The 24,946-nt window shown below is 37.4% G+C and overlaps 1 protein-coding gene across 2 annotated transcripts in view; it reads right to left on the bottom strand.

The window, feature by feature from the left end:
* Positions 1-238: 238 nt before the first annotated feature.
* The window catches only part of LOC117394326 (tyrosine-protein kinase Lyn-like), a 62,223-nt gene continuing 37,515 nt past the window's right edge, over positions 239-24,946 (bottom strand). For both annotated transcript variants that reach the window (XM_059016949.1, XM_033992465.3), the window contains exons 2-13: positions 24,796-24,932; positions 24,155-24,212; positions 23,957-24,062; positions 20,230-20,328; positions 20,020-20,123; positions 17,690-17,839; positions 16,997-17,149; positions 14,460-14,642; positions 10,670-10,746; positions 7,608-7,761; positions 6,476-6,607; positions 239-1,531 (exon numbers count right to left, since the gene is read on the bottom strand). In XM_059016949.1, the coding sequence (XP_058872932.1) occupies positions 1,329-1,531; positions 6,476-6,607; positions 7,608-7,761; positions 10,670-10,746; positions 14,460-14,642; positions 16,997-17,149; positions 17,690-17,839; positions 20,020-20,123; positions 20,230-20,328; positions 23,957-24,062; positions 24,155-24,212; positions 24,796-24,927 (1,551 nt within the window). In that variant the 5' untranslated portion in view covers positions 24,928-24,932 and the 3' untranslated portion in view covers positions 239-1,328. The remainder of the gene's footprint in view (positions 1,532-6,475; positions 6,608-7,607; positions 7,762-10,669; positions 10,747-14,459; positions 14,643-16,996; positions 17,150-17,689; positions 17,840-20,019; positions 20,124-20,229; positions 20,329-23,956; positions 24,063-24,154; positions 24,213-24,795; positions 24,933-24,946) is intronic.

Genomic DNA, 24,946 nt, shown 5'->3' with positions numbered 1-24,946 from the left:
ATTTTTCAGACTTTAATATAATTCCGTCTGACAGGAATGGCCAAAAAGCTTGCAGGGCACCATTCCTCTTTATTTTTAATCAAACTGGATTACCAGAATGTCAAGACACATTACGTACAGTTTATGTTAGCATCCTAGTGCCATCTGTTGCCTTAGACGTTGTTTCTCAGATCTACAGTAAGACGTCCCCCAAAATACAAAGCAATACATCTCTACCCATTTGGTTTTCTAGATAATCTTTGTAATTAAGCAACTATCCTTTTTTTACAAAATCATTTTCCTTTTTTTTTTTTTTTTTTTACAAATATCCTGAGTCAAACATTTCACATACTTTATTTTGTAAGCACAACAGGCTTAACGTCTTTATCCAATGGACTACTCATCCATTGAGTTATGAATCAGTAGCCCTCGGCCATCTCCTTGTTTCTGAAAGTCTTCCAAAAGGTGGCCATACACGTTTTTAAGCAGTACAGTAGTCTGTGCATATAGGAACACCTCCTAAGAGAACACTTCATCTAAGGGAACACCCTTGTTGTGAAACAGATTGTTCCCCATTGTAAATGATCCGGCTAAAGGAACAGGAAATTCGCTTAAAAGAACACCTTCTTGGCACCGATAGCGATTCGTTCACAACGGATACAATACTGTTTTGTAACTTTAATTAAAATGGAAAGACTGATTAAAACAAAAGCGACTGGTCATCACAAGAGTGTCTTGACACACACTGATTGGTTTATTCAATCTTTCCAGAACCGCAGTCATATCATTGTCTCGTTTTGTATTCTGATTTCCATGAGTGCACCTCATTGCTACAAAATGGCATGTAAACAAACGGCAAAATGCACCGCTGTTTCTCTTGCTATAAAAAGTTGGAAATTGTTTGAGCTCTTAAAAAAAACCTGAAATCAGACACAAGTAGCTGAACCTATTTGGTGTTTTCCATTCTGGTGAGAATTAATGTGCATGCAGTTTTTAACGTGTGTATGGGTTCTGTGTTAATTTATTTATAGATTCATATTAATTACTGGTGGTTAACTCCGTCTTAGAGAACACTTCAACTATAAAAACATTTTGCTTGCTTCCCGAGGGGTGTTCTCTTAGCCGGAGACGACTGTATAACATTTCCACTGCCCTTCTAAAACTATTCCTTGGCATAAATGTGAGCCCAATGCTCCAGACATGCAGTAGTGGGGATTCAAGATACTACTGAAGGATGAATACATGATGATGATGATGATATGGTCAATGTAATTTAATATTACATGGGCCATATCATTAAAATCGTTTCATGCAGTCACAACAACAACACAAAAAGTTTCTTCTTGCTCTTAAGGTTGCTGTTGATATTGTCCTTCAGTTGCAGTGTAGAAGTCGTCCAGCACGCTCTGCAAATAGTCAAATGTGGGTCTGTCCTCAGGTTTGCTCTTCCAACAGGAAGTCATGATGTCATAAAGCTCCTGCGGACATTTATCAGGACAAGTCATCCGATAACCACGCTGGACTGAATTCATCACATCGGCGTTGCTCATTCCTGCAAAAAAAATAAAATAAATAAATAAATAAGGAAAATGTATTCAAATGTTCATTTAGCTTTACACACCTAGACCTTGTTTACCCTATTCACACTATATTCATAATTGTGAATGCAGTGATTGGAAATCATGTGGTATCAACGCTATGTTTATCAAACTTTCTTTAAGTGTGGGTGGGGAATTCCAAACCAGGAGCAGGTCTACTCAAATCAAACACTTAGGGCTCAATTCAATAATGAAATGTCATTGGTGGAACAAGATCCTGGTCTGAAATGGGTTGAAAGAGACACAAATGAGTACCGCTACTTTTTCAGTGCTGTGTCTTATGTTTTATTTTATTTTTTATTAGTTTCACATGTGGCACAGCTACACAACATTTTTCATACCCACCATCCTTGAAAGTTGTTATAAAGCAGAATACTGTATTTACTGTCTAGCTACTGTGTAAATTATACAAATAACATTGTTGCAATTTGTCTGTTTATAGTGCATTTATCAAAGGTCTGCAAGTTTCTGTTTTTGCAGAGCTGGTATTAATTCTGTGAAGTGACACATGACACAAGCAACACCAAAGCTAATTGTATAAGAATACCATATACAGTATATTATAGTGCACACGTGGTCTCATGGGTTAGATCTCTTGACGCGGCCAATTTCCTTCCACTCGAATGTGCGGATTCCGAGATCCAGATAACCACTCTCCAGTGCCCAAATGCCTCTGAATTTTTGTTTGAAAGTTTCAGTGTACAAAGGGACTGGCCCAGAATAGTGCCTTTTGCTCGTTTGGTAAAAAAATATATAATTCTGTTCCTGAGTTTTGGGTTCTGAGCATGCTCAGTACAGCTCTTCAGGTTAGATGTTTGATCACGAAAAAATAATTGGCCTCACTAAAAAAGATTTTGTCATGCGGGTCCAATGTTTTTTTGTCAGAAAAAATTCTGTTTGTGAGGCGACTGTCTTGTTCCCCATTTTATTCAAACAAACTAATTTGAAAAAACCTTAAAGTCATCACCTTTAGTAAACCAGGACCTGTTTCTATATAACTGGGACTAACATCTCCATATTTTGTGAGTAGGAAGTGTGTTTATTTTATCTTATTAAATCTTTTTTGTCACTTGTGTCACGATTTCTTTTTTCTTAACATTATTTGGACATTGATTTACCGCATCCTCTTTTATGATACAGAGAAATGAAGGAAAGAATAATGTATTTATGTATATATTCTAATGTGAACGAATAAACCTACTGGTATTCAAATGAAAAGTTGAGATCTGGGGAAATAGCCCCGAGTTAGTGTTAAATGGGAGGGAGGGGGGGGGGGGGGGGGGGGGGTTAAGAAAATAGTACAGCTTGACATTTTACAAGGTGATAGGAGTTGCACTGTTGTTTGCCAAGTAAATAAACTGTGATGAGACACTATGTTTTGTCTGTTTGAATTACCTGACCAGGTCTATCCTATTTTAAATAATTTGTATGCTGCTGTGTAAAGACAACTGGTAAATTCTTTAAAAATATTTTTGGGTTTAATTCCCAATGGCGTAGTCACACTATAAAATAATCAAATGTTGGGGGGCTCCCGAGTGGCGCATCCAGTAAAGGTGTGCCACGTGGAGTGCAGGATGCGCTCTATAGTCTGGACATCGCGAGTTCGAGTCCAGGCTATTCCACAGCCGACCGTGGACGGGAGCTCCTAGGGGATGGCGCACAATTGGCCGAGCGTCGCCCAGGGGGAGGGAGGGTTAGGTCGGCCAGGGTGTCCTCGGCTCACCGCGCACCAGCGACCCCTGCGGGCTTGCCTGTAAGCTGCCCGAGAGCTGCGTTGTCCTCTGACGCTGTAGCTCTTGGGTGGCTGCATGGTGAGTCCGCAGTGTGAAAAAAAAGCGGTCGGCTGACGGCACACGCTTCGGAGGACAGTATGGGTTCGTCTTTGCCCTCCCGAGTCAGAGCAGGGGTGGTAGCGGTGAGCTGAGCTTCAAATAATAATTTGCCATTCCAAATTGGGAGAAAATAATAAAAATAATTGGCAACGACTACATTTATAAAAAATAAATAAATAAATAAATAAATAAATAAATAAATCAAATGTTGGGGCACAAACCCTGTTTTCCTCAATGCTTTAGTAGTCCCCCTCTACTTGGGAGGTGCTACAGTTACATATCCTTAAATTATATGACAATGTGTTTGTCTGTGCATCATTATATAGTATTTATGTAATTTCTCTGCGCACAGTTAAGATTCAAGCATCATTTACATTTATTTATACATGTATAGTTCATTACCATTTTACTCTTGAGTTTACATTGTTACAGCTGAAGTTTGTTTGTATGTGATCAACATTTTTATGTAAAAATAAATAAAATATCTGGTGTTCTGGTATTAGTACATGATGATGTGTGAATTTATGCTTTGACAGTACACTTAAAGAATTGTAGGTCTCTGGCACATCCTTTGCTACACTGTTTATTCAGAAAGAAACATCTTCTAGTATCTGGGAAACCCATATAGGAGGTGTTCTGTCTTGGTTATACGAAGACAGGTGCTGATATCTTTCGACAGATAACATTGTTTGCAATATAAATACTAAGAAAAGCTTATGTTACAAAAGTTTACAAATATAGCCACTTTTATTTATAGTGCTCTATATTACAATATACAGGATATCTTCTTTCCAATTATATAGTCTCAAAAAGGAAGGACATTCTTTGCAAAAAAAAAATTGTTAAAGATATTAAAAACGTAAGGAACTGCAATGTTATTCTGCAGCTACTATATTAAATTGTGTACAATCAAATTAAATGGAGAAATGATCTTTTACTGTGGTTATTAGGAGATGTCTCTGTGTAGTTTAACCTGACAAGACATCCCATCTTTGGTCATATAAAGCCAGTCTGTATAGCACAGGCTCCATTTCGCAGGTTGTACGTTTCACAGGGGGTTGTATTACACATTAATAGGAGATACATAATAATGGGGGAAGTGAATCTGGTACTAAAGTTATTTTTAAATACTAGCAGCCGGTACACTTTTTCTAGGAAATGTCATTGTATTCCTTTAGAAATGATGTGTTGTTTACATTCAGGCACTGCAAACAATCAGTTCTCATGAAGACAAACTCTGATTAAACTAAGTTCCTGATACTATGAATTTTCTATATGGTTCCAGACAAATTTAGCAGTCGCTTATTGCAAATTACCTCTTCTAATTCAAATTTCCTGTTTGTCCAAATTATTTTGGAGCCCCTCCAGTGAAGAAAACAAATTGATCTAGTTCGAACAGCCAAGTGTAAAGGAGTTTGAGAAATGCATCTGAACAGTATTTTAGTGCAGGTTTTGGACTGTTAATCCTATGATGCATTTTGAATTGCCATAGTGCTCACGGTCCATGTAACGCTTATTTAAAAAATTAAAAGAAAAAAAAGAAAATTGGTGAAAATGTTCTCAGAAAAAAAAAAAAATTCAAATTGCACTGCGGCCTATGTAAGCCTGAGAGCAATACAAATTACTCAACACACACAACTAATGATCCGCAATTATGATAATGAAGGTCTCAATGAGCGCATCGGCCTATTTAGCGGCCACACTTGCATTAGGTGTACAGAGAGCAGTAGTTGCTGTATGACATTTGTGGAGCACAAAAATACAAATCAAAAACAATATGTCAGAGGAAGGGCAGCAAAGTCCTCTTGGTGCACGGAAAATAAATGTTTTCTGAGAAGGAGTGGAGAGACCTTACGGCTGAGGTCACTCAGCATGAAACAGGGCTGTTTGGAAAAGCCTCAGCTAACATCAGTTATGCTAGTATCCTTAGGAAATGATACGTATTGGCTTTCCCTTTTCAGCATGACATCCAGAAATTTGCCTAGCACTCTGGAAAAGGTGGATTGGGCTCTCTCTCCAGACATTCCAACTGTGGTCTGAAAGGAACCGGAGGCTAAGTAATGCAGAGAACACAGCACTTTCACATGTGCAGGGACAGCGGTCCCTAGACTGACATTGGGGTTTAGCTCATCCCTCAATTAATCTATGAGGTCAAGGATGACCTGCAGAGATGGTAACGCTTTAGCACCGCATCCTCCAGCATCCCAAACAAAGTGACCCTGGGATTGAATATGCAGGGTCTTCTTCATTTTGCCCTTGTTCACCGAACGTGTTCCTGCCTCTCCTCAACAAGAGCCAAGTGTCACTGCTTCAGGAAGTGTACCACAGCAGCCATCCTGAAGCCAATGGCAGGTCTCTGCAGGTGAGTGCTTTTATACAGATATTAGCTCTCGCTTCTACAATGGTTTGCACCTTGTAAGAAGAGGTGTAACGTTTCGGAGGGTCAGCAATTGCCTAACAAGGCACAATCTTTACATCACATTATAATGTTTGCGCCCGCTTATTATCCAGATCCCACCCTAATTCCATGCTCTTTTCTTCATTGAATGCATTTCAATATAATTGTAATGGATTAATGATGGCAAAGTGCAAATTTGATAGCGGGTGCAGAACGCCAGGAGAACACCATTCTTTACATATGCCGCATTTTTAGCGGCTGGTAAAATCAGACTTTATTACGGGGTTTTGCACCTGCAAATCACTTTGCGCATATCCTTACATCACCCCCATAGTGTCTAAATTGGAGAGTGAATTACTCAATGATCAAAGCCTTATCTGGAGCACTGCTTACAACAGTATTTTCAATAAAATGCACAGTACTTTTCAATGACAATATAATATTCAAGTAGCATGCATTTAAAGTGGATTTCAGTGTTACTGTAACTTCAACACAAACTGAGTATGCATTTGGCTTAGACTCCTGATAATAAGAATTATTGACAAGACTCAATTTTTGCCGGTCCCTTGAAATTTGTATTAATTAGAGTTGATTGTATTTAGTCATTGTTGTACCAAGATAAATAAAATAACATTTTATAACTTTTGACATTTTGTCAAGAGTCTTACCTGGATATGGATTTTTTCCATATGTAACAATTTCATAAAGTAGAATTCCAAAGGACCACATGTCTGACTTGATAGTGAATGATCCATAGTTAATAGCCTCCGGAGCAGTCCACTTTATTGGGAACTTGGCACCTGTGATACACCAAAACATTATATGCATTTGATCAGAATTGTATAAAAACAGGAAAATGCATATCAGGATTAATTTCTCATTCACAGAAACATAGCTCTACATAATTAACACGCCAGCTGGAATTGTAAAGGCAACATTTTCTTTCAAAGACAAAATATTCTCTCTTTTGTTTGTGCCAATTTACTTCTTTCATGCCAAAAAAAGGCTATTGAAAATAATTTTCAGATTACAATGTTCTCCAGGTCACAGCTGCGTACATGTGTTTTCGTGAATCATTTTCATAAACATCTGTTTTGTGCTTTGCTTGTTGAGAGTTGCCATTTTTATTTTCGTTTTTGCACAGCTGAATACTAAAAACGGAACTCCTCAAAGTAATTTGGAGATTTTAAGTGTAAGGTTCTTTAGCTGTTAGGGGCTTGATTGATTTTTAGTTGCTTAGAACCCAAATCTACTGGCAAATGTAGTGCAAGGCAGTTCAAAAACACAAAAAAACAGAACATGAAGTTCTGGCACAAAAATAATTACATATACAATCCTTTACTGCAGTTCAAAAACACAAAAAAACAGAACATGAAGTTCTGGCACAAAAATAATTACATATACAATCCTTTACTTTTTTACATTATATTTTCAGCCTTAATCTATAATCTATAATATATGTTTCTGATTCTCCAATTACAGTCCAGTGATTGCATACTGTGATAATGTTAATTGTTTGCTCTGGGTAATACTGTATGTCTTTATTGGTAGACCAAATGGTTGAAATCAAGCATAGGTTTGAGCTTATACAGTAGTTGAACAAATACTAATGACAAATAGGTACTACATCTTTGTAGCTCCCTGACATAATGGGGTCTGGTGTGAAGGTGAAAGTACAGGATGAGACAAAACTATTCAAACAATTTTCACATATTGTCAATTAAATTGGTAATTATCCACCATTTTTATTGCATACATTCCATAACTCGTAGTACAGGGCTGATGCATATGTGCTTTTACCTTCCCGGGCTGTGTACTGATCATCCTCAATGATTCTCGCTAAACCAAAGTCAGCAATTTTGCATAACAGTGACTCTGAAACAAGGACATTTGCTGCTCTCAGATCACGATGGATGTAGTTCTTTTTTTCAATGTAAGCCATCCCCTCTGCAATCTACAAGAGAAGCACATATACTGTAGGTTTAACATTAAATGAAATTTCTTGTTATAATAATAATAATAATAATAATAATAATAATAATAATAATAATAATAATAATAATAATAATAATAACAACAATAATAATAACAATAACAATAATAAACAAGGTAACACAAATAGATTACAATGTTACAAAAATATGGTAGAATTTGGTCCACTGGAATTGGTCAGGTGTCCCCATATTTGTACATTCTCAATAACTTGAATAAAAATGTACAAAAGAGGAACATTTCTCAATATAATCAATAACAGTGTGACATATGGTATGCTCATTTTTCTACTATTTCAACTACCCCCCAGCAGGAGATAAGACCTGTGATGAGATTCAGTATATTACTGTATATATCACATGGCATTAATTAGGCTAAGAGTATGTTTGTTTCTAAATTAGAATACAAGGGTAAGGTGTAAGCTAAACGTTATGTTAAGGATGTAACCCCGGTTCTCTCAAAGAGTAGATGACCACCAACCAATATCCCACATTTCCCCATCTTTGCAGGCAATTCTGGTTAGCTGCTGTGGAAGCCTGAAGGCAATGCCTCAAGTTGCCGCGCGGCGCAGTGCAAATCAGGACCGTCCGTGTCACCATTTGTGTCACAAGTGGACGCCAACGTCTCGTCCTGTCCTGCGCCGGAGCACGGGAAAGGAGTATCGAGGCCACCTGTCGAGACGCCTCTCTCTCTTCGTGGGTGCTTTTCAAGATCTCCTCCACCGCTGGCCCGAGCATATGGCCAGGGGAGATAGGAGCGTCTACCAAGGCAGACTTGTCCGTATCCAGAACCCTTGCTTGAGACAGCGAAAGCTGTTTCCGTGCCACATGACGCCTGCCAGGCTTCGACCCAGGGATTGCCCTTGGAAGCCTGATATTTGCAGCAGTGTGCCTGAAACCAAACGTAGCTCTGAAGCTACTGGTTCAGGGAGAGGCGCTGTTTGCAAAATGCCATCCAGATAGGCTGTGAGGAGACCTGTCGGCCAGACACGTGACCTGCACTTCAGCCGCATACGCCCTTTTATTGTGGGTCTCTGTTATCCTGCATTGGCTATTCGGGCATGCAGGGTCCTTAGCCAGACCTCCTACAGGAGGGGCTCGCACCAGGCCTATGATGGTAGAATCCACTCTAGCCCAACGCCTCCGCGCCTTCCAAGGAAGTCAGCGGGGCTGTGTGTCTTGAGACACTTGGTTCTGAGGCCGGTCGGTGCTGAGACCGTACTTTTCCAGAAAGTCTGGGAAAACTGGGAAGGCCGGGGGGGGTGGGGGTGGGGGTGGGGGGGGGGGGGTGGCCTTATGTCATTCTGAAAATGGAGTGGCACCGAGACAATCTGGCGGAATCGACTCAACAGCGGGCGCAGCAGAGCCAGGGCCCGTTGCAGGAATCACAGGTCTCTTCATTTTTTTTTTTAAAGCTGCAAATAGCAGAGGAAAAAAAAACAGCAAGCGCTGTAAGGTTAGAAAAGCAGGCTACAAATCGCAAGTGATATAGCTGTTGAAAAAAATAAATAAGAAATAAAAAGTGGCACAGTTGTGCGGCGTTTAGCTCAGTCCTCAGAAGCCGAGTTTCTGATTCCGGGGAAGTGGCAAGCCGACTTCCAGCAATAATTGCAGGCATCTCCAGAAAACTCGAGTGAGAGGTCGTTTAACAGACTCAATCACAGCAAGTGGACAGGTTAGTTATACCTACCTTCACTTACCTATTGGTAGCTCTGACGTAAAATGCTCAGTAAATACCTGACCTGTGGCAGGCGTATCCCAAAAGTTTTGGTTGGTGGTCGTCTTCGAATTAAAAGGGAACAAGCCAAAGTCCATTTTTGGCTGACAAATCTAAATGTAAAACTGGTACTCTAATAATAACAACTGGGTGGACTCTTTGTAAAGGTTATCTTCCATCAATGCTTGATTTTATTCTCGGAAGAAAAAAAAAAAGTTTTAGATCCTCTTTTTGTGCAATACTCTGCAAAAGGAAATATAACACCCACTTGGCAGTATTCTTTGCCTCAGCAGTTATTTATCAACCACATTGGTCTCTTGCAAACCAAGTTTTTTTTTTAAATTGACCATTTTAACTAGAATTTGTTTGTGAACAAAAAACAGAACATCCCCATGAGCAGCTGACCCAGTGTGGGAACAGAGCAAGTCCCCCACAAAGAGTCCACTCAGCATTCTTGTGTTATTACGTGTAGCATCTGAGCTCTACAAAACACAACGTATTACTTCTAAATGCACAAAGACCATTAAGCAACTGCCTATGAGGAAATATCAAACCATAATATTTTATGCTTGTGACACTGTACTTATGGCTAGTGCTGTGGAAAACAAAAGCATTTAAAGCTGGTCGGAGAAGGCATTAAAATGAGGATGAAATGTTACTTGATACTGCCTTTTAAGCTGCATTTGTTTTCTTTCAGTGTCCACCTGGTATGCTGATGGAAATCCTGTTTCTTCTTTGAAATGGGGGACACTGAATGTCAACACTAATGCTGTCTACTGTAAAGCACTTAGTGTATTTTGTATTCTTTATCAGTGAATGTTGCAATAACACATATATGGCTTGTTTCACAGACCCGATTAGCACTATTCTTGGACTGCATAATGTTACTTTTGGTAAGGCAAGGGCCTGTGAAACCAGCTGCAAATAAGCACATTTGATGTTCCTCTTTTGGTTTACCAATGGAAAATCTGACATTTATTTCTATTTGTGTTCGGTATTAAATGAACTGCGCTGAACATTTTGAAAATGGGAACCCTGGAGATTTGTTTTTAAATGTCCTTTTTTAAACTTTGTTATGTATTACAATAAATGTCAGCTTAATGTATTAAACATGGCATTGTAAGACAAAATTGTAAAAGAACACCATTGCTTACCTGAGCTGAAAAATCAATTAGCTTTGGTAACAGTAAATTGTTGCCTTCTTCGCTTTTTAGGAAATCTAACAAACTACCTGTAAGACAAATGTTTTAAGAGGATGTTTTGTGACATTGTTCATTAAAAAATAAATAAAAATAAAGTGTTGTTATTCATTATACATGAGTGTTTTTATGAAATCACATGATGAAATCACAGTATTTTGTTATCCCAAGGAACAATACTACTCAAACAATCAACAAACCAATCTGCTCACTATTTAAAATGTAAATAACATTATGTATGTGCCCAATGAGCTCTTGATATAAAACTTACTGTTAAGTTTTCATTGTGCATCAGTATATATAAAAACGTGCAAGCATAGTAATCTCTATGGAAAGCTATCTGGGTCAAAAAAGCGTTGTGCTGCATTAGCGCGGATGAGAATCTCAAAGGCAAGCACGTCATTCTGAAATGCCTCGCTGAAACAGTGCCCAACTTGCTGGAAATGTTGTGGAGTGATTTTTATATAGATTGTATATTATATCATTTTTGTTGCATACTTTTCCAAGTGGATTTTATTGTATAACAGTTTGTTTTTAAGACAAGCAGTAATGGCATTTCCAGACCATGTCTATGGCGGGTTACTTATATACATTTGTCAGAAGTAGTAACGACACAGAACGATATGTAACTGCTGCAGTTTATAACATCTGTTTACTGTACTCTTTATTTTGCTCTTACTTGAATGTGATCTTATCATACTTTTTTTTAACTGTTCTTATCTGTATTATGATATTCTGTAATGTGATATTTTATAATGCGATACTTTGTATTGTGATATTTTGTAACAACTGTAAGTGGCCCTGGATAAGGGCGTCTGCTAAGAAATAAATTATTATTATTATTATTATTATTATTATTATTATTAATAATAAATCGTAACCAGTCTCGATATTATAAATGTGCAGCGTGAACAGTATTTCAAATGCGCTAAATGCACATATATAAATAACATGATTACGGTATGTAGAAACTCCACTAAGAATACATGGGGCACATTTAAAAGGCACGTTTCTACTTGCAAGCAGACGAGTGATTGACAGCAGTGACATAGATGGTATGACTGGTCAGACGTCACAGGGCAGCTCAGTTAGTGCAGACACTCACAAGGCTAGTAGCATCCATACAATTCACGGTGGATCTGATTCTGCAAATATGCTTGCGATTGTAAGTCGCCCTGGATAAGGGCGTCTGCTAAGAAATAAATAATAATAATAATAATAATATGCTAGACCGTTTAAATACATGGATTTGTAATATAGAAAGGAAGTTAAAACATGTGGAAGACATGACTTTCTATGCACAGATTTAGTTTAAATTGGATTACATTTATAACATTAAATGCTTCATATTAATTATGTATATTCACATTACCTGCTTTTTCTGTGGCAAATGCATTAATCCAATGTTGTATAATAACATTGTTATTATTATGACTTTTTGACTCCAAAGAAATACTACTAAAAATATTGCATAATGGGTTTAATTATAATTTTGTAACATACAAATGAATGCCCTTTAAAATGTGCTATAATACGTTGCGTATCTGTATATTATAACACTATGTAACACAATTTTTGTTCCTGGGTAGTAAGTGTTATTTCCTAATTGCTTATGCCTCAAAAGTATAGAAAATGGTTATTATTCCCCACAAACTTTGCTTTTGTGACCAGGAGTGATATTTTGAAATTTACCTATTTCCAATGAGAAAACGGGCGAATTTGTGTCTTTTTGTTCACAAAAAGTCAGAAAAAAACAACATATGAATCCAAATTAACATGTAGTTATACTAAAGTAATACAACAATGACTACAAAAGTTTTAGAAGTGAGTAGTTTTTCGAGGTTCACGATTATACTGTAATCCCCCCTCCTGACAGTTTTTAGGGGTAGGCGCTAGCGTAATAATAATAACAATAATAATAACAATAATAATAATAATAATAATAATAATTAAAAAAAAACAAGATCTTTCAATTTAAAATCGCAATCTAGAGTAGAATGAATTTTTAATATTTTAGTGACAAATCATTATTATTATTCTTTTTTAATTTTAAAAGCTAAAAAGTTACTAGAGTGCAAAACTTAAATCCAAAATGGCCACCAGATAGGAACTGTAGTTGAATTTGGTGCGTAAAAATGATTTATTTTGAAAAACGATGTAAAAATCAGTGTTGTAGAACATGTACCAATGTCTCTGCGGGTAGCTGTCAACATCATCATTATTTACAGTTTTGCTGTTTAAAAGTGCTTTAAATTTTCCTTTTAGCACCCAAGTCAAAAAATCAGTCTTAATAAATTCTCAGGAGCTTCCATTGAGATTGTCATGTTTTAGATGATCCTCATGTAAACGAGAGTGTTTGCTGGTCTGCACTCTGTTCTGACAGATGAAACCCCGTTCTGCTGGTACACAAGATACAGGTATCGTAATTGCAATTGCTGCAAGTTTTGTGGAAGCAGGAAAGATGTCGGAATAGTTCTTAAAAAAACCCCTGCAGGTCTCATCCATGGTCTTAAAACCATGATTTTTGAGCATGTGTTTTACTTGTACAAATTCTTGGCTGAGAGTCAACAGGTAAGATGCTCTGATACAGAGTACTAAGTCACTCTCATACCAGGATACTGAGACCTCCGCTGCTTTTTTATTTTTATTTTTTAAAGAGGATGCAGAACCAATGTTACTCTGTGATATTTTTTTACTTTAACGCGTTACATATTGTAATGTCTTGCTGTAAAACACAGGCACACACAGGGGCCACACCCCGCTGCCACTGCTGCTATGCGGGCTCTGCCTGCGTTCTCAGCAATATAATGGCTTTTACTACATTTTGAAAACGAACGAACATCCAAACAAATATTTAAATTATGAGCAAATATCCGAACATGAAAATACCGTGTTCGTCCCAGCATGAGGTTCAGTGCATTCAAATGTTTAAAATAGAGGGGTTATGTGACATCATAAATGTTCTTCAAGATATCTATCAATACTGCTCAGAACAGAACATACCTTTCAGGGTTCACTCTTACTGCCATCTCTTTTTGTAATGTATATGTAACAGTAACAAGTGTTGAATTCTGAATAGTTCTGTAGCAATCTTTAAAAAGACACCACCTACTGGGTCTATAAAGAAAAACCAAAGGCATGTAGCTCAAGGAAATTTAGCAAAATGTCCAGCCTTACAGTGTGACCAGATCCTCTTGGGAAGGAACTGCCCCTTCAAAGCAATGCTGCTGACACCAACAGGAAACAGCAACGCAAGGTGAGAGAGCAGGCTTCCACAACAGCGGGCTGAGAGCTCAGCCCACTACACAGAGTGCCAGTTTCATATTCACGGATGTCTTTTTTTATTAGCTAATCTTGATTGACAGAGAAAGTCAATCAAGTGCAATACAACTTTTTCTTTACTGTACTGTATATCATTCCATTTCTCACTGATCTATCGCTTACAGTCCATTTCTCACTGATCTATCGCTTACAGTGCATGTGGACAAGTCAGTAACTTCACTCTGGTTTACCAACTGCAGATAGATATGCTTGAGAGTTGTTTTTATGATTAAAAATGTCATCAGGGTGCAATGACTGGAACAGCAAATGACTGCTTTTTAAGGAGTCTAGAAAGCGTGAATGGTTTTTGGCCTGTGCTGAGTGTCTTTGTTAATACACCACCTGCATCAATGATAATACAGACTTACTTGTTTGTGCAGTATGCAATATTGTTTTAGCTTGGAAATTAAACTTGCATACGTACCATTTGCCATGAATTCAGTGATGATGTAAATGGGCTCCACCTTGGTGACCACAGCGTACAGCCTCACCAGTCTGTCATGCTGAAGGGCTTTCATCAGGTTGGCTTCTTCAAGGAAAGCCTGTGCCGACATCGTGCCTGGTTTCAGGGTTTTCACAGCTACTTTAGTGGAGTTGTTGTAGTAAGCTAATGAAGGAAAGCACAGTCAATTAACTGAAAGACCAGACAGTAGCCAAAGGTCATGTCGTGTTAAACAGAAACCTGATTTGTAAACAGAGAATACCTGAAACAATTGTTCAGAAAAAAAGAAGCATTCATTGTTTCAGTATTAGCTGACTTACAGGGTCACTTTCAAGTAAGATCTCACAATATATGTTCTTTCTGTCAACACCAGCAGAATATACCCAAACTTCTGATATGCTGTAGCTATTGCTAAGAGTATATAGGAACACAGAAGGGTAGCTAATAGGACAGCAGCGTGGCGTAGTGGGTAGGGCTCTGGACTCTTGACTGGAGGATTGTGGGTTCAATCCCTGGTAGGGGACACTGCTGCTGTACCCTTGAGCAAGGTACTTTACCTAAATTGCTCCAGTAAAAACCCAACTGTATAAATGGGTAATTGTATGTAAAAATAATGTGATATCTTGTAACAATTGTAAGTCGCCCTGGATAAGGGCGTCTGCTAAAAAATAAATAATAATAATAATAATACTTTGTACTTATGAAACCTCTTTTAGTTTATCACTGCATTAATACCATTTTTAATATGTTTGCAGATAGCAAGCTTTCTTTAAATTGAATTATTGTAATGCTTTTTGTATAATGGAATTAACTTTCTGTATAAACATTATATTTCGAAAACAATAAAATATTTTATTTCACAAAAAAAGAAAGCTTTCTGATCATTCTATACTGAATCTGCACAACCAAAGCAATGTGTTATGTTAACTATATTAAACCTTAGGGTCTGTCTGCATATGAAAATAGCATGTGTGAATCAGTTGAAAGCAGCTGCAGCTCTCATACAAAAATCACCTTTAAAAACAACTCCGAAAACTCAGCTCACTAAAATGATGAGTAACACAGATTTATGTAAAAGTTATCAAGCAGGCCCACATTATTATGAATTTCTTCTGAAAGAAATCCCATTTTCCTATTACATTTTACCTAGTAATGTTCGGAAATCTTTATGAAAATTAAAGTTTACAACCACAATATCAGTCAGCAAGGCTTATAATTCATTCTTCATTTTTAGACATATATTTGCATAAATATGATCAATACAAATTAAACAAAAGCATATAATATATTATGCAGAAGACTGAGTATTTCTTATTTCAAACAATTCTAAATTATAACGTAACTATTGCAGACAGTATATTGCAACACGGTGATAACTGGGTCAGCACTTACTGTACAACTCATGAGACACCTCCACAATTTTGTGGCAAAATACCACAACTGATTTTGCCAGAGTTTTGTGTTGCGATCCTGTGGTTACTACCATGCTTATGGATATAGTTGTGAAGCGTGGATTCCAACATGTCAGTACTTGGTGCGGTGTGTGCAGATACACATTTGAAATGTTAAATTAATCTCTATGCAGAATGCTCAATTACAGCTTTCAATAGTACAGTAACAGTCTATTTTTTGTATTGTATTAATAGGCTTTTATTCTTAATTGTTTAATTAAAACAAAACTGTTAATTCCATTTCCCTTTACTTTAAAATACGCTGTTCACGTAATACTGCAGCTGGTACAGTTGTTTTCAAGTTTCAAGTACAATTTGAGAACCACACCAATCAGGTTTGTGGTCTTAACTTAAACAGAGCAACCACAGATGTGTTTATGAACATGTTCATTAATGAATCAGACTGACAAGTAGCCAAATTACTTTGATTTAAAAACACATCCAGAATAAGGAAAGCCTCTTATAAATTAAAAATTGCATTCAACATAATTCACAATGCAAAAATACCGCAGGTTTACGTGTGCAGAAGCCTGTATATGAAAGGAGGCAAGAAACTGCATTGATCCTTATTGCCAGGACATATTTCATGTCTCTTGCTTTTAGCACTGGACCCTTTAACAGAAGCAAGAAAGGAAATGTACTGCACAGCGGCACGGTCCAGCAGTTTCCTCATCGTGTAACAATTCACAGAGGAAAGCAGTTTACTTAAATTAGACGTCAAGAGGGCAGAACAACAAGAGGAAACATCTTGAACCTGAAACCCCCCAAAACTTTTTCATATTTGCAAAGCTAGTAACTTCCGTGAATTCATATCCTGCATGTGGGCATTGGAGCACTCCAATAACATTTTATTTAGTTTATGAAGCAGGCAATGAGAGGGGAACATTGATGTCATTGTATGACTTCACTATTACTACAGTATTTTAATTAGTTTGGTATTTACATTTAGCTTATTATGATCTTGCTCACATAAGGACAAACAAGCTTAGATTAGTAATATCAGGCAGGGGTAGTCCAAATGCAGCAATATGGCAATATTCCCAAAATCCTGCTCTGGAAATCACTCACCCAACCACACTTCCCCAAACTGTCCTGCTCCCAGTTTCTTCAGCATTTTGATAGACTCCTTGGAAATCTCCCATGCATCTTTATCCCATGGCATCTGGGCCTTGGGTTTGGAACACGGCTTGTCCAGGCATCGACATAGACCATCCGATTGTTCTAAACAGCAAAAACAATGTTTGTAACAAAGTACATCCCCTTCCACAGCTGTACATTCATAAAAGCTGTCAGTATCCTAAAAAGTAGATCGCCGTGACCTACAACCCACAAACATACAAAACAAGAATGTTCTAACAAAGTTTTTACCAGAATTGGGTAAGCGTCTCTCTATATGTAGGTGTGACATGTTAAGTCAGATGGACAGCCCTCATCTTAAATAAGTTTAAATGTACAGTAAGTGTGTCTTTTGTACACAGTACAGGCTCATCCAATACACCCTGGTCATTAGTGATAAGCATCTCCAGTGAGGGATAATAAGAAACTAAGCAATGATGTAAAATACATAAATACAAAAAGACCTGTTCTTTGACTTTTATAAGGGCTTAAAGAATTATAACATTGTTTCAATAGACAATGGGCTGTTAGTTTGGATATTTACACACACACACACACACACACACACACACACACACACACACACACACACACAAAGCTGTAACCATTCATGCTTAAAAGCCATCATATTTAAATGTAACTTACTCTGATAATGCTTCAGCATTTGAGGAATATCAGGAAATGTAATTTTGGGAGAGATGTAATAGCCACCATTGTCCAGACTTCGGATCTTGTAATGCTTGATCACATCCACTCCCTTCTGGTCAGAGTCTCTGATGGACAGAGAATAGCTACCTAGAGAAACATCAAAAAGAAGAGTAATCAAGGCTTGTTCTTCAGCTTTAGTTGCATTAAGGTTTAAATGTGTACAACACAAAACACTGGCAATGTAGTATCTTTACCAATTTTACAGGTAAAGTAAGACTGCGATGCAGCATGTAAAGATAAAGACCGTCAGTATAGTAAACCCAATTAATCATGTATTGGTCTGTGCACAATGTACCAGTATTTGCTCTATCAAACAGGAACAAACAGCAATATTAGATAAAATAGGACAAAAGCACAAAAAAATAAAAATAATAACACTGGAAATTAAAAACACTTAAATTATTTAACTTTTGAAAAAAAGATCAACCTCTTTAATTTTGTGTGAATCCCAGTTTGCGGTTTAATGTTTATTTTTAACAACCAGTATGTTCCAGTAACCAGTAGGCTATAGTAATGTAACATGTGGGACCAAGCAAGCGGTTTAAATCCAATACTAATAGGAGAAATAATCCAAACTAGGTTATGTTAGAAGTATTTTGTATATGTATAAAAATGTAAAGAAATGAATTATTGTACAATAAGAAACAAAGTTTTGATGTAAATTAAAACTGGGTCAATTGCAACAAACGTGTAGATTTAGTACAAAGCTGTGTACTAAGGTGCGGACTAGCTAATATGGTACTGTATCGGGACCATCCCCAGCTGCATACTAACTACCAATTGCAACAAAAAAAGATGGGGAACAAAAGTTGTGGACTAGCTGATCCCCAACTTTAGTACTGAGCTCAGGGTTAAGCTCTTGTAGTGTGTTACCAAGCAAGAACTGAAGGGGTGGGGGACTCAAAATCGGAGTGATTGGTTCCAGCTAATTATATTTTAGGAGTGTTATATTTTGTTACAAGATGGAAATCTTACCTAACATCTTAATTATTAATGTTTTTTTTTTAATTTGCATTTTTTGAACTTAAGAAAATTATGTATGGAAATGTATTTACGCATGAAAGTAAATTCTAAGGCTGAATTGTATAAGAATATTTTTCCATTTTCTTAAACCAAATTCACATGCATAATCTATTTTTCCTAAAACACCACCAAAATGAATGAAGCTGCGTTAAGAGGATAAACAAAACTTGTATAAGTCCTCATTATTTAATTCACACACAAAACAAATGCATTGGTTTATAGGATCAAAGGTGTGCTGTAGACTGTAAAAGGTATAAATCGAATCAGAAATGCTAATTACATATTTCAGGTACATCCATACAAAGGCAATCATGGCCAGTAGTCGTGTGCAAAATTATACAATGGAGCAAAAACTTTACTTCATAGAGTGTATAAAATATGTTATTGAAACTGTGCAGGATGGCTGAAAGGATTCCACAGCAATTCTGCAGCGCTCAACGGCACAGAATACACTTGTAAGCAGATTTAATACTGCCTTCCCTGTGGAAGAGGCTGAAAGTAGAGACACTGGAAAGTCGTACTGGAATTATTATTATTACTATTATTATTATTATTATTATTATTACAACAGCAGTGTCCCCCACTGGGGATTGAACCCACAACCCTCCAGTCAAGAGTCCAGAGCCCTAACCACTACTCCACACTGCTGCCCATATTATTATTATTATTATTATTATTATTATTATTAATTATTATTATTATTTTTTTTAATATATAAAATAGGCCTATGTTAAGTTGAATAAGTTAAATAAGGATGAAACTGGTTTTGTTGCAAACATTTTGATAATTGTTGCAATTGGTATTAAGTTGCGTGCTAGTTTAGTACCGTCCTCTGTATTAACCACGGGATCTTCCTCAGCTAGTACTCTCCTTCCGGTTCATTGCAATTTCAGTTCGTAGCTATAACATTTCAGAAGCAACTTGCACTCTGCAACTGTTTAAGAGCTGAAAACAATTAAAAAGGTCTAATGAAGCAAAATTATCATTTCAGTTAAGGGTCTAGTTAAGTAATTGAGAGCTCAGTTGGAATGAAAACCAGCAAAAACTGTGGGTCCCCAGGATCAGGGTTAAAAACCACTGCTCTAGCACATTCAAAGCATCCTCATAATCACAAAGTACCTGATAGGGATAGTTTATTGCAGCTAATACCGGAAATAATGTATTACAAGTATAATATTGGTAATACTGTTCAGTGATGCAGTGCATAACAGCCCTTTTTTTAAGGAGCTTTCTTGCACACTTACCTTTTGAAGTTTCGCTTTCTCGAATAAGGAATGCCCCTGGCTTATTTCTTGGTGCTAGAAGTTGCCTCTCAGCATCTTTCCTTGTGATATCTTTGAAGAACCATCTGTACAAAATATATATATATATATATATGTATGTATATAACAAAAATTACCCCACGTAAGGTGGCTTGAGAAGAAAACAAATACAGTATATTGCAAATAACCTACTCCTCTGTCTCCAATGTGTTCACTTGTGCCACGTAGTTGCTGGGAATAAAACCTTCCTTCTTGCTTGTAAGGGACATGGCTTTCCACCATTCTCCACATCTGAAAGAAAAAAAAAGAATGACCTATATTGTAGTTTATTTAGCTAAATATTGTCTATAGTGTTCTTATTATTATACTTAGTCTAGATTTTTGAGCCATGTTGAACTGGAGCACACTAGAAATATTTGTTGCAACAACTTATGTGGGATGCACCACTTTTACATTAAAAAGGAGACTTTATATACTGTGCATTCAAACAGTAAAAATAATTTGCTTTGTAAGACAACAGAATGCAGGTTCATTTGACACAACTTAATGCCAGTGTCAGTGCCATCTAATGCACAACTACTCCAACCACTCTGCAAACCCATGTGTTTATGGCAAGCCGAACGATCATTTAGAGATATCTCAAAATGGAGCTTTAAATGACATATCTAAAATGCATTTTGAGATATCTTTAAAATATTTAAATATATCTCTAAATGTTTCTGAGATATCTTTAAATCACTTAAAGATATCTGAAGTTCAATTTAAGATATCTTAAAATTACTTCCTGTTCATTTAGAGATATGTCTAAATAACTTAAGATATCTAAAAATAATTTCCTGTTTATTAGAGAGATATCTAAATCATTTACAGATCTCAAAATAACTTCCTGTTCATTTAGAGATATCTCTAAATCATTTTAAGATATGTCGAAATAACTTCCTGTTCATTTAGAGATATCACTAAATCCGTATCACGACATCACCGCGTCCAAGACTGTGCCAATATCACCGCGGGGGCCATTACAGCGACTGCCCATAACAGCACTATAACATCATTGCAGGGGCCATTACCGCACTGGCCATTACAGCAACTGCCCATAACAGCGCTACGACATCACCATGCCGAACTACAATTCAATTCCCAGAAGACTCTGGACGCATCACTTACCAGGAACTCCCCCCGCCCCTCTCAGTATACAGGTTTTAATATGACCTAGCAGTATTGCACAATTGTAAAGCAGTTACATTCCAGGTTTTACTACCAGCCCCCCATCCCATTTCTCAGAGCGTCCATTTCTCAAGGAAGAAATAAACAGTGGTTGTTGTTACCGCTATTTTGGCACCAAAACTGTCTTTGGTGTGTTTCTTTTGTCTGCTGCCGCCGCCACAATATGTAGAAAGTTTTGGACACTCAGAACATAGGAAGTCATAGAAAAAAAAGTTTTCGCAATATCTTAATACCAAGGCTTATAACAGGTTAAAGTTGTGGTTACTAACAGTGTATATAAATTATGTCAGCTTGAAGGCAAGTCAAACAATAAAATGCATTCTGTATTCTATAGTTTGGGGTCTTACAAACATTTGCTTATATGCCAAGATCCAGAAGTTTAACATACAAAGTAAGCCAGTAGGGCATAAAATCTGTTTCTGAAGTCATACCCACAACTTAACTCCCAGTGAGTGACACCAGCAAAGAAGCAGAAAGGTGAAAGCAGAATATAAACCCATTATGAGCCACTGTTGTATGTAATACACATAAGCATCTGTAGTGATATCATCTTTATATTACATGGATCAAATTCAACCAACGGCTGATTTAGAGTCATGCCAAGAAACAAAAACCGCCTATAGCCAAAAAAGCATTCAAGGAGACAGACCATACAAACTGTATAGCCCTAGATTTTGATACGCTCAAGAATTTATGCTAAATGGTTTTCCAAGCTGTTCTCCATAATAATTCTAAACTTTCCAATGACATACGTCTAAAGACAGAGAGGAAATAAACCTCCATGTAAACCATTATGTTATTTATTATTTTTTTATATTTGTTTATTTAGCAGACGCCTTTATCCAAGGCAACTTACAGAGACTAGGGTGTGTGAACTGTGCATCAGCTGCAGAGTCACTTACAACTACGTCTCACCCGAAAGACAGAGCACAAGGAGGTTAAGTGACTTGCTCAAGGTCACACATTGAGTCAGTGGCTGAGGTGGGATTTGAACCAGGGACCTGCTATATAAGGTCTGCTATATAAGGTCTGTGGTTTGTTTCATCACAATAGGACAAGTGATTCTCTAGATAAATGCAAAACCTTCTCAGCGACAATAAAAATATTAGTAATTCAATTTGAAATTGTTGATGCACCATCTTGTCCTTATAAGTCATTGGTGATCAAAACCCACAAAATAAGTTAAAGGGTACATAAGGACCTTTTTATTTGATTGCGTTACATGTTCCTATGTGTTGCTACAACTGTTTTCGTAAGGTGTCTATTGTTTCATTTTTTTTTTGGACCACTTTTTTAAACTTTTAAATTGCATTCCCTGCATCAATATGGCTTCCCTTGTACCCGCATGGACCTCTCAGAACCACATTTCCCATCATCCTCCTGCTCACATTCTCCTGAGATGGATTTACCAGTTGTAGCAACACATGGGAACATGTAACACAATAAAATAAAAAGTACCCTTTGAAGAAACACCAATCAATACAATTGTACAACCCTAATAAAAAAGACCCAAACCATTAGCCATAGCTAATGATAATCTAATTTTCAGTCATTGATTATCAGCTAAAATGATGATGATCAAAATAATCTTACATCATGTTTTAGCCACCATTAATTTGTGGCTGTCTTCCTTGTTAGTAGTTCTGTCTCTTGCACACACCCTTTCTCTTTTCCTGTCCATTTTCTTTTTGCATTGTTTTTAAAAATAAAAACATACCATTGCGTTCTCCCACAATAGAGAGGAGAGTTTTCCCTTGACAAAAAAAAATAATTATATAGTATTTATTGAAGGGCTTTCAGAATCTCTTCATGGACAAATCTGGGATAAGCAGGCTGCATAAGGGAAGAGAGGATGAAACCTCAAAGCACTGGTGCTTATTCTTTCTTAGCTTTTGATGACAGAATTTCTTATTACGTACACAATAAATATTCAAGACACAAATAATGATTAATATTGCATTAAAACAATTATTGGTTGATAAAAAAATATTAAAATGTTACCACTGGCTCCCGAGTGGCGCATCCAGTAAAAGCACTTGCTTAGAGAGCTGGATGCGCCCTATAGTCTGGACGTCGCGTGTTCGAGTCCAGGCTATTCCTTTGCCGACTGAACAGGAGCTCCCAGGGGGCGGCGCTCAATTGGCCAAGCGCCGCCCGGGGGGAGGGAGGGTTAGGTCGGCCAGGGTGTCCTCGGCTCACCGCGCACCAGCGACCCCTGTAGTCTGGCCGGGCGACTGCGGGCTTGCCTGTAAGATGCCCGAGAGCTGCGTTGTCCTCCGACTCTGTAGCTCTTGGGTGGCTGCATGGTGAGTCCGCAGTGTGAAAAAAAGCGGGTCGGCTGACGGCACACGCTTCGGAGGACAGCGTGTGTTCGTCTTCGCCCACCCGAGTCAGCGCAGGGTTGGTAGCGGTGAGCTGAGCATAATAAAATAATTGGCCATTCCAAATTGGGAGAAAATAATAAAAAAATAATTGGCAACAACTAAATGTATGTATAAATAAATAAATAAATAAATAAAATAAATAAATAAATAAACCACTGTGGATCTCATATCTTGCCATTCTTCTCGGTACAGAAGTACTGCACTGAAGTGACACTGTGTAAAGGGAAAATCTTTGCTTTTGAAGATTAATTTCACAGATCCCCTGGATGCAATTCTTTTCTTCTAGAAACCATCAACACATCACTTACTCCTCAATAACTCGCAGTCTTTCCCCTTTCTTGAATCTCAGATCTTCATCATGGAGACCATCATATGGGTACAGGGCGACTACGATCTTCCCAGGTTCAGATTTATCTGTTACCAAAAAATAACCCCAGCAAAGTCACATAATGTTTATAAAGTCAACAAATGCTATCCACTATTAAACAGAAACTAGATTATTTTACCTTCCAACTTCAGGAATCTCTGGCCTGGCAGTAGATGACTATCTTGAGATGATGGGATCTACAACAAGACATTTTAAAGCGTATTATATGGTTAAGAAACAGCTGTAATCATTAAGTGTTTCATTTCCAAGATTAGCAGCATATTTGAATAAGTGCTTTGTCTACCACACTCTTAATGAATGTTCTTGTAGGACAACATTTGTGAATTAATTCACACATTCTCCATATCACGTTTCCAACAGACAATCTCAGACCCAAGGGCATTCAACTGTGCTAAAAATACACATTTTGGGACGTAGTACATGTTGCTAAATATGGGCAACTTTACACTTGCATATAAGAAATCCACTTCTGTTTCAGTGGTACTACTTAAGCAAAAGTGTTCACAGGTTTGAATTCCTGGCTGATAACTACTGATAGAAACTGTAGATTATTAGCAGCATGACAAGATGCGTTACTGAAAGCTGAAAGCAAGTTAAGTTAAAGCAACAAGGGTATGATCTAGAAATCCAATCTTGCAAGTATTTAGACATATCAGGAAAGGAATCTGAGAAACTGAATTAATTATACACAGAGAGAAGGGGGTGGGGGTCCATTGGAAAGTAAGAGAGTAGCAGAGGGCACCATAAGTCACTACTTACTATTGCTTGTTGCTTATTGGACGTTGGATCTCTTGTATATATAGTTCGGTCAGTACGTACTGGTTGCGATTTCTTCAGGTCAAGTGCACCTCCATTCTGCTCATCCATCAGCTTGGATTTTTGACATCCCATATTTTCTGTCAGAAGAATA

Source organism: Acipenser ruthenus, chromosome 3 (genome assembly GCF_902713425.1).
Source record: "Acipenser ruthenus chromosome 3, fAciRut3.2 maternal haplotype, whole genome shotgun sequence".
NCBI lineage: Eukaryota > Metazoa > Chordata > Actinopteri > Acipenseriformes > Acipenseridae > Acipenser > Acipenser ruthenus.
Note: the sequence above shows the minus strand (reverse complement) of the source record. Positions and strands in the feature narration are given on the sequence as shown.